Raw genomic sequence first — 10,906 nt, 5'->3', positions numbered from 1 at the left:
TTCATTAAGGACAAGTTGATCAGTGAAACAGTAGCATATAAAGGCATCTGAAACCATGAAATAAATATGTAACCATTGCTGACTTGACGAAAATTGAACTTACCTTTTGGTGCTTCAACACGTCGTTTATATCTTGTAATATCCACAACCTACTATGTTTTCCAGGCTCGTCAGGATAGTTGTTACGTGCAATTCCCCTTCCCATATCCAGAAGCAAGTCATGCATCCCCAATTCATCTTTGTCATTCATAGTTAATCAACATCTTTTCTTTAAAATGCAAATATTATGATTGACGAACGTATAAAAAGTCTCCAAATTTTTGGTGACCTCTTCTATCTTTCTTCCAACAAAGACACAAGCAATATCCAAGAAAATTTCCTGCAGCATAGGATCGACCATTTTTAATGCGTTGAAGCTAACCACTAGTTTTTTTTCAACATCGTCAATGGAAACTCGTTTCAGTTTGTGAATGAACCATCTCCATCCTTCCTCGGATTGGTTAAGCAAGTTCGAGCCAAAAACCATAAGAGCCAATGGAAGACCTCCAGCACGTTCTAAAATTTCCTCAGACAATTGCGTAAATGTGTCTGATATTTCATCATTTTTAAACGCATGTTGGGTAAAAAGTTCACGCGACTCAGCATCACTGAGTTCATTTACCTTGTATTTGATTTCTATTTTAATTGAATCGAGTAGATCCTCATTTCTTGTAGTTATTATGATTGCGCTCCCAGAAGGAAATGGTCCTTCTAAATATTCCAGTGCTTTCGGGTCATCCAAATCATCAATAACAATCAGAACTTTTGCCACGCAAATTCTAGCTCTTATCAACTCAATTCCTTGGTCAACATTGTCAATGTGAATGTTCTTACATCTAAGAACGTCATTAATAAGTTGTTGTTGTAAACATACTAGGCCTTTTTCTGTCTGTGAAACCTCCCTTACATTTGCTAAAAAGCAGCTGCCTTGAAAACAGTGATAGTTTTGGTTATACACAGCTTTGGCTAGAGTAGTTTTTCCAACTCCACCCATACCATGTAAACCAATCTTGATGACACCTTCTGCATCGCTGCTTAACAATGTTGTTATGTCTTGTATACGAGAATCCAGCCCGACTGGATGTTTGGCAACTTCCAAAGTCAGGGGATTTATTTCGAGTAATACCTGATCAACAACTTTATTGATAATATCAGCTTGAGACCTGCAATGCAAGTGTCGTAATTAATCTAAATTGAGTATCAGCTTGAGACCTGCAATGCTATATTTATAGCTATCTGTTTTTATATGAATTTACTAAAAACTGTTCTACTTTACATGACTTCCCCTCAAAAAGGACACAACAAAGCCAAGTTGACCCATAACTTGTTCTAACAGAATCTCATCTCGACAGAGATGATATAAAAATTATCACTTACATATTTTTGGAGACCTGGTATCCTGACAGGTTCCCCACCTTGGTCAACATAAGACTTTGATTCATGAATAGCTTGAATCAATGCATCTGAGATTATTTCTCCTCTGCGTAGATCAGGATCATCTCTAAATGTTCGAATACCTGTGCGATGCAAGGAATTGTACAGATAATCAGTAAATGAATATCTTGTATCTGTTCCTCTAAAGCTTAAGAAAACTTCCCATCGAGTAGAAAAATAAGGTGATGGATTGTGATTATAACTTGTAGAAGCCATTATTAGTTCAGTTGAAGATGTTCAAATCAGAATATCTGAAACAACCAATATGCTTTATGAGAAAAAATAACAACATAACTGAAAATGGCGGTTCGGCAATCCAAAGATGCAGACAAAAAAAAAACAAATGGAACCATCTATGATGACAACTATAGATGTACTGGCTGTTGTTCTGCAGACGGCAATTAAATTAACTCTTGTCACCGTTATCATCGACAATTAGTTATATATTTATGTAAATGCAATTTTTAAACAATGAAAGTCTCTTAAAATGATTTTGAGATGTCCAAATGGCACATTTCATATGGTGACTCTCATATTAGTATTATATGATCTGAACAATTGGCTACTGTTAGAATATTCCAATATCAGTCATTGTCCTAATTTGTTTGTCATTTTTCTGATTATGTCGAGACTCAGATGTTACTAAAACATTGAAAAATAGAAGCCTGTGATTGACTTGGTAGTATTCTTTGGATGCATACAAAGTTTAAAATGGGACTAATAGTTTGAATGGATGGAGACAATTTGGTCCTACATTGTGGCTGAAAAACATGATCTGGGACAGCAAAGTATGCTTCTACATGGAACACAACAAGCTAGCAAGTTAAACAAATATAAAAAATATATCTCTCACTTGAAGGATAATTTAACAAGGAAAGCAAGCAACCTTAAAGAAGAACACAACATTTTTCCAAAGAAGAAGATTGGAGCAGTAATGCTAAAAATTAGATTTATGAACAAAGAGCATTTGAATACCGAATTTCTAACTGATGCTAGCATCTTGCTCCCATCTCTGCTACCATTTACCGTTTATAGCCCAGTTCCTAGCTTCAAGATTGCTGACATGTCCTCCAACTGCACAAGTGTACTTGCTGTAGAAGCAAACTATTTAGATTATATTGCAGAAAAACATCCTAAATTCAAAAATCAACTATATTATACTGTAAAATGAAAATGTTCACATATGTTTCATTACATTTAGGCGTAAATAATAAAGAAAATCATTTCTATATAATTACAAATATATTAAGTTGGATATTTTAAAGAAGAACTTTGATACCTTAGACTAGTCACTTGAAGACTTGAGGAAATCAATGAATAAAGCCAAAACTTTCAAAATAAAAATTTGGGTCATGTTTTTTGTATCATGTCTCAGTTGAAATGCCGGCAACATGACTTGACTACGTATTGCCGGCCCTAAATAAACAAACCTATTTCATTCCCTTTCTCACTTTTCAGAATTCTACAAATCTCCACTCTTTCTAGCTCATTCCTCCAACTTTCCCCTGGTAAAGAAAAATCGAAAGCACCATTATGCAACAGTGCGTGGAATATAATACTGAGAGCCTAGACATGGATGCTCTTAGTATCGACTCTCCCTTATCCACCTCCTCGATGACTCTAGAAGTTAAACTAAGCTCTAGTTCAGGCTCAGAAGCAATCACATGGCCCTCCTCCAGGCTTGGTTCGTACTCGAGCAAACCTCATGCACCTTCCAAAGATGCATGCTGGGATGCGGTAAGGCAATTTCAAGCTGAAGTTGGCGATCTTAGCATTAATGATTTGCGGTTTATAAAGAGAGTTGGAAGTGGGGACATTGGAAGTGTGTACCTTGTCGAGATAAAGGGCTCTGAGGGATGTGTTTTTGCTGCTAAAGTGATGGACAAAGAGGAGTTGGCTAGTAGATGTAAAGAAAGCAGGGCTAACATTGAGAGGGAAATTTTGGAAATGTTAGATCATCCTTTTTTGCCAGCACTTTATGCTACACTTGACTCTGATAGATGGTCATGTTTGTTGACTGAGTTTTGTCCTGGTGGCGACCTTCATATTCTCCGACAACGACAACCAGACCGTAGGTTTAATGAAGCTGCAGTCAGGTAATTAAGGATTTTACATATTTACAAAAATTGGATTGATCTGCATTACATAATTAGAATAGCATTTTAGGCCCAATACATGTCTTATTGATCTATGTTCTGCTCACAGTTTGCCTACAGTTATCTAAGCTATGATTATGTTTATTGTATATTTCCTATTAAACTTTTGTATCCATGAAGTTCTTTCTTGCAAGTAGATAGAGTTAATATGTGGTGAGTTTTGCAGGTTTTATGCATCAGAAGTGGTAGTGGCTTTTGAATACCTTCACATGATGGGAATTATCTATCGGGATTTGAAACCTGAAAATGTGTTAATAAGATCGGACGGTCACATTATGCTGACAGATTTCGATCTTTGCCTCAAATGTGACAACTCGACACCAATTGCACTTGTCAAGGATCAAGGAATCCAAACCAGGAACTCGCTAGCCGTTTGTTCAGTCAAACAAACCCCATTTTCTCGCATTCTACCCAACTGCAAAGTACCCAATATCTACTGTTTACGTCCAGGGTATATGAGAAGAAAACGTCGCCTACGCCCTGGTCACCGTGGCTTAATGGACATAGTAGCAGAGCCTATTGACACGCGGTCTATGTCGTTTGTTGGAACACATGAGTACCTCTCTCCGGAAATTGTATCTGGTGAAGGTCATGGAAATGCAGTGGACTGGTGGACACTAGGAATTTTCATATATGAGATGTTTTACGGTGTGACACCCTTTAGAGGAGTTGACAATGAGTTTACACTAGCCAATATTGTAGCCAGAGCAGTTGAATTTCCCAAGGAGCCTGCAATGCCTAGTTCCATGAAAGATTTGATCAATCAACTGTTAAACAAAGACCCGATGGAGAGGATGGGATCCACGACTGGGGCCACGGCCATCAAACACCATCCCTTTTTCGACGGTGTCAACTGGGCATTGCTGAGGTGTACAACACCACCCTCCATACCAAAGACAGCAATGCATCAAGATATGGAGGCTGCAAAAGGTGATAGCCTCAAGAACAATGTGGAGTATTATTAGCTACACTTGGGTTTCATGCAAGTCTCAAGAAAACCACTTATCTTTGTATTTTTTAAAGTTTGAGTTTGGAGCACAAGGAGGCACAATTGTTTTTCTAAAATTTAATGGTGAATTTTATCAATTATTTTTACCTTTGTATATGTTGAATAGCATAGGATCCTCCTGTTGGGACATTCCTCAGATACCTTAAGGTTTTTCATGCATATGTTACTTAACACGGTATCAAATTCGGTTTAAGGATTTGTTTTTTTGTTTTTTCTGTCTGGTCAACAGTATACACTCCTATTTCTAGCATCAGATGTGTATTTTATTTTCCATTATTGAGCTTGATATTTGTTTTTCTTCGAAGAGCTGTTCCATTTCTAAGGGCTATTGTAATATATAAGTTGATAACAAAAGACTTTAGAGAAGTTATTTGCAACCTTTAGAGAAGTTATTTGCAGCTTCATCATGAATCTTCTAGGTGACTAGTATATTTAGAAGAAAAAACTTTAAGCAATTAGATCAAGCACTAAAATTAACTAGTCATTAGTTGTTTTTGTAGGCTGATACTGCAGATATCAAGACAAGAAGGTCATGCTTCAATAAGTTATGTTCAGTGACTACCAATCTTTCGAAACTAATCAACAATTAATAGTAATCTAAGATAATTTATTACAGTTAGTAGCCAAATTAACAATCGAAAAGGGTTCCTGGTTAAATCATGCTCTCTGCTAGTTAATGATACTTCTCAAAGCACACATCGATCAAAAGATGACTTTACTATTGACATTTGGCAAGGTATAACTTTTAATTTAAAGAGTAAACTCTGACATTTAAATATATATCATTGTAAGTTATAACATGTCAAATCAACTTCAAGTAAACAATTTGGTGATGTTTTATGCACCTGTTGCATTTGATTTGTAAATGAATATGATGGCTTACAACAGGGAAACTCAACCTTAGCATATGAGGCTAATTCTGGCTGTATCCACATTGCTTATTCAGCATATAACATCAAAAGAAAAACGCAACTCAAAAATAACAAGAACCCACCGATCTCTCCATTAAAATCGATCAAACTGTATATCCTCTTTTACTCCAACCAAACTAAAGACTGCAACTTTCAAGTATGGTACTCAAATAACAATATAATAAATAGACTGCAAAGCTGCCAATATAGAATTTCAGTGCCATCTTCATCAGTTTCTTATCAGGCATGGTTCTAACCTAAAGAACTTTTAGCTTTTGGATAAAAGTACAAATCTTATAGGAACTGCAAACAAAAGTGTAGATTTGCCTCCAGCTAGGAGATTTCCCTACTTCCTCGATTTCTTTTTTGATGACTTGGAGGAAGGCTTTGATGGCTCTGGACCTGTATTGTTTGACGCCCCTTTGGAACTGGTTGCTTGGTTTGATTTTGAGTTCACAACTCCAGCTTCTTTAGCCACTGCACCCTGAGATCCTCGAACTTGGGCCATCCGCTTATCCTTTCTCTTTGGCCTGAAACTAGACCTCTCCCGTTTAGGTAACCACCTCTCCGGATCTGGTAGAGGACCGGGATTTGCAGGATCAAACCCTTTGGGGTACTTGGGCTTTCTCTTCCTCTTCTTCTTCTTTTTCTCTTTGTTACTGTCTTCATAAGTAGTTGTGCCCATATGAGATCCACCCTCAGCATGCTTTGCACCCGACGTCTTCTCTAAACTATCCACGTCAATGGTTTTCAGGTCCGGCAGTTGTTTAAGTTTCTTCTCATAAGCCTCTGCTTTCTCAACATCAACATGTGCAGCTGTCTGGATTAAACCTACCAAAGCCTCAATACTTCCATGACTTTTCACAATCTCTTCATATAAACGAGCTGCATCCTCTTTACGCCCATGCTTAAGCTTGAAAGCAGCAGCTTCCTGCATAATTACACTAAGCTTGTTTTCTTCAGTCATGGCATTTGACCACCATTGAATTGCTGAGTCAAAAACAGCATCTGCCCCATCAATATCTCCAGCTCGCTCTTTGAGAGCGACAAGGGTAGCCACTGTAGCAGGCATGTGTTGAATATCAGGTATCTTTTCAAGAGAATTAACTGCAATTTGTGGGTGACCAGCAGCAGCAGCAACCTGAGCCCTTGCAAGGTGTAGTATTCTGGAATTTTCAGGGGACTTTTCGGCAAATTGCCCCAATATTTCTTCAGCTTTTCCAGCCTTATTTTCTTTAACAAAGACGGCAGCTTGAAGCAGTATCGGCACCACACTACCAGGACACAAGTCTTGCAATGCAGCAACAAGTTCTCGAGCCTGTAAAATATGTTCATTTTAAATATATACAAAGGCATTGTTTATGTTGTGGACACGCACCTTAATCATTATAATAGCACTTTGTGATAGTTTAGATCAGTAAATATATTCTAGAAAGCTCAGATTTTGTGTATGTAAGTTGGGAGTGAAATTTCATACCAACTGTAAATTTAATTTTCCTATAATAACTTGGCCAATAACCACAATTGTGGATGTGATTTTTCATTTTACCAAGTTGCACCATTATGGCGTAAATGGACAGTCTTATCAAATTCACTGTGGCACTAATCATATGAATAGTCTACTTTGGTGTTATATGGGCTGGTGAAGATCTAATGCAGGAAAACACATGGTACCTGGTCCAGCTTATTTGAATGAAGTAGCAGCAGCATTCGATTAATATATATTGCTTCCTTCTGTTTTGGGGAAAGCTTCAAGTCTAGTCCACGAGCAAACTGGAAGCTCCCAGGCCCTCCACTTTTCTCTATAAGCTTATCAAGCTTCTTCAAGCTATCTGAGATATCTTTAGGACCTTTCAAAGCAATAAGGTTGTTTGTTGCCACTGCTAGTGTTGCTTCATCTGCCAGATTTCGCTTAATTAATCCAGTATATGACTGAACAGCTTCCTTAGTGTTGCCCATGAGCTGAAAAGTGAGCAATTCTTGATGAGCCAGACAAATTATTATTAGAGCAAAATACCAGAATGCATTTTATGCGACCACCATCTCACCTGCTGAACATATGCTAACTGGACAGCAATTGGTGCCAATTCAATTTCTATCTCGTCATCTGCCAAACTCTCGTCCATTAAAGTTTCTTGCCCAATTCTAACAGGCACCAACAAAAAGTGACAAAAACTTTCAAAGAGATAGGATACAAACATCCAAAGAAGAAAACGTGATGGAATTTAAATACAGCACAGAGGGGGAATATAACTCAAGCAAGTATGCATGAAAGAATGAATAATACTGACAGAATCAAGTAGCATGCAAATCACACGCTAGTCATATGCTTATTTTTCACCGACACCAATTACAACAGCAGCAATTACCACATCCTATATGAAACCTATATCATGAATCATAAACAATTTGTGGCAATAGTCAACTTCCTAAAATCAGCATCCTCCTTATTTGACAGGACAAATTATGCAGACAGAAAATTGTTCCAATAATGAAGAGATTAAAATTATAAGCACGTTTATAAAAATGTTCTGTGCTCGCAGATTTGGTTACTAAGTCATCACTGATGTTTTGTTATTGACTAGAAAACTTTACATCGAGAAATAATTCTGTAGATATATCCATTAGGCATACAATTCAGACATTACGAAAGTTCCAATATGGAAACCTATATTATGAAACATAAACATTTTGTGGTAATTGTAGAACTTCCTAATATCATTATCCTCCTTTAAGAGGACAAAATATGAAGACAGGAAGATGTTCCCATGTGTAGAGACAACAAAGAGATTAAAATTATCTGCACGTGTATAAAACTATTCAGTACTTGCGGATTTGGTTACTAAGTCATCATTGATTTTTTGTATTTAATTAAAATACTTAACATCGAGAAATAATTTTATAGATATACATCCAATAGGCATACAATTAAAACCATCACGGAAGTTCCATCACTTCCTACCACAAGAACCAAAATTACTGTAAAAGCGAGGTAAATCCTCTGATGATGTAAATGAAATTGGTCCCATAGTTCAACTCCAATTAGAACTAGCTGACACTCCAAGTCAAAGTGACAGTGACACCACATTTAAATCGAAAGATCTTGTATAAGTTTCGATATTTCCAACAGTAGTGTGATAAGAATTAAACATACAGTTGTTAACATCCCTTTCTGTACAACAAGGAAACTAATAGCACCATAGTCTGGTAAGACTACAATATAAACCATGCAAAGTGTATATAAACATTAACGGATCTACAGGAATGATTGCAACAAACTACCAAATATTGAATATCACCTTCTAGATGAGAGTAGAAGTTGCTCTGCATCAGTGAACTTGAGCTCATCAATCAGTGAACAGGCAGCGTTGTATGCCAACTCAAAGCTGCTTGTTGCTTTAACCCGGAGAGCATCCATCATTCCTTTAACTTCTGAACTTTTTCCAGCTGAGACCAAGCCAGCAACAACATTTATCTCTAGAGAATCTATTTTTGAATTCTGTAGTTTTCGGTAGATATCAACAGAAGCATCCATTTTTCCCATACGAAATAGAATCTGGGATTCTAATAGCATAGTTGAAGAATTTTCATCCAGACCCTTCACGGATTCCATAGCTTCTTTTAACTTATTTTTCCTGTATAAGCAATATGCCTACCAAAAAGAAGGGCATGTTAATTAGTAATACATTCATGGGTCAGGGGGCTGACATCTTTAAGAAACCATAATACTATATCTCGATGTCATAGCATAAAAAGAATAGAGTCAACTTTGAGGGAGAGAGAAATAGATATTGAGCAGTTAGAAATTCAGAATATCATGTGGCTAAGTTAAGCTACAAATATGAAAAGTAAATAACCAGGTGATGCTATATATACAATCTGTTAAGGAACATATACATATAAAGTTTAATAGAAGCTGACTGAAAAGATGGATATCGTGAATTATGAAAGGTGATAATATCATCTTTAAGTCGCCTCCATGTATAAACGACCCACATTTCTTCTTAAACTAGAAATATTAACTTAATAAAAAGAAACGAACAAGTAAATTACAGCAAAATTTCTCATGTATAACAAATAACTCAAAATTGTTTAGTAAATATCACATTGTAAATAGCAAAAACTATACATCAGATAATTATATATATATATATATCACAAACTTAAAAGTCCTCAAATCCAGTTCACTTACAGTAACCAAACACTATCTATTTACTAACAGTCATAAACTCATAAGATAAAAACCACAACAATTCGAAATCAACAAGAACCTAAAATCAATTGGACACTGAATGGTAATTATACCTTAAAATAGCTAAAGTCCTTGGGAACCTTGCCAATAACCGCAAGCGCATCATCGATCTTATCGCACTTAATCAATGCCACAATTTTGCACAGCAACGCATCTTCATCACCGGGAGCTGCAGATAGAACTATCCAAAAGAACAAAAAACAAAATTAGATACAATAAATTGAATTATACACAGTTAAATACACACACATATATATATATATAATGTTAGATAACCTTGATCCGAGAGCTTAACAATTTGTTCAAACTCGGAGCGGTCGACATGGCGTTTGATAGAAGTGAAGAGATCCTCGATTGAGATCGATGTCTGGGATGTGGCTGAGGGTTTGGGCTTTTCTTTTGATTTGGGAGGCATTTTGAATCGGCGGAGAAAAGAAAAAGAATGGTAGGATAGTGTGTCTGTGTGTTTTTAGTGTGTGTAATGGGTGGGGCTGTTGCCCACTTTTATGTTCCGTTTGGCTACACCCTATTTCTCATTTTTATGGATTTCTTTTTTTCATACACTACCCAAATTCCAAAACAAAGATTTTAAATGGTTTTAAGAGATAAAAACAAAGAAAAAATTGTATTTTTCAATAAAGAAAATTTGTATTATCTAAATTTATTAAATGATTATATGTATTTATAATTTATTTTATAAAAATAATATTGTTATTTTCATGGATAATTCTTAAAATATAATTATATTATATTTTAATATATTTTACTTCTACATATTGAAAATGAAATTACTTAAACACATAAGAACTTATATTTTACATAATATTAAATCAAGAATTTAAATGTTAGACAGGATTTAATCACAAAGGGAATTTCTAATTATTGACATATAAAGAGTAGAGTGTAATTATTTAAACACATGATAACATATACTGACATTTCAAATAAATAATATTAATACTAACATATAATTATATAGATATATCACTGATGTATAATAGCATTTTTTTTAAAACATCAGACATCTCTATATTAAAATATGATTTTAACTTTTTATAGCATGAATTGTGATTTGGACTTTATAATTTTTCAAAACGCAAACAGC

The 10,906-nt window shown here is 35.7% G+C and overlaps 3 protein-coding genes across 3 annotated transcripts; 1 reads left to right on the top strand and 2 right to left on the bottom strand.

Annotated features, from left to right (window-relative positions):
• Nucleotides 1-256: 256 nt before the first annotated feature.
• On the bottom strand, nucleotides 257-1,689 carry LOC141696241 (disease resistance protein L6-like). The gene is made up of 2 exons (XM_074500411.1): nucleotides 1,417-1,689; nucleotides 257-1,165 (listed from the first exon to the last, which is right to left on the bottom strand). The coding sequence occupies exons 1-2, from the start codon at nucleotides 1,687-1,689 to the stop codon at nucleotides 257-259; spliced, it is 1,182 nt and encodes a 393-aa protein (XP_074356512.1).
• A 1,298-nt stretch (nucleotides 1,690-2,987) lies between these two features.
• Nucleotides 2,988-4,594, top strand: LOC141696240 (serine/threonine-protein kinase D6PK-like). The gene is made up of 2 exons (XM_074500410.1): nucleotides 2,988-3,569; nucleotides 3,796-4,594. Exons 1-2 carry the CDS (start codon nucleotides 3,007-3,009, stop codon nucleotides 4,592-4,594), a joined length of 1,362 nt encoding a protein of 453 aa, XP_074356511.1. The 5' UTR covers nucleotides 2,988-3,006.
• A 1,024-nt stretch (nucleotides 4,595-5,618) lies between these two features.
• On the bottom strand, nucleotides 5,619-10,308 carry LOC141696936 (uncharacterized). Its single transcript, XM_074501095.1, has 6 exons — nucleotides 10,078-10,308; nucleotides 9,855-9,982; nucleotides 8,849-9,201; nucleotides 7,598-7,694; nucleotides 7,224-7,511; nucleotides 5,619-6,867 (listed from the first exon to the last, which is right to left on the bottom strand). The coding sequence occupies exons 1-6, from the start codon at nucleotides 10,214-10,216 to the stop codon at nucleotides 5,896-5,898; spliced, it is 1,977 nt and encodes a 658-aa protein (XP_074357196.1). The 5' UTR covers nucleotides 10,217-10,308; the 3' UTR covers nucleotides 5,619-5,895.
• Between the last annotated feature and the right edge of the window lie 598 nt (nucleotides 10,309-10,906).

Source organism: Apium graveolens, chromosome 11, assembly GCF_009905375.1.
Source record: "Apium graveolens cultivar Ventura chromosome 11, ASM990537v1, whole genome shotgun sequence".
NCBI classification, from domain to species: Eukaryota; Viridiplantae; Streptophyta; class Magnoliopsida; order Apiales; family Apiaceae; genus Apium; species Apium graveolens.
The sequence above is the reverse complement of the archived record's forward strand: the minus strand, read 5'-3'. Positions and strand labels throughout refer to the sequence as shown.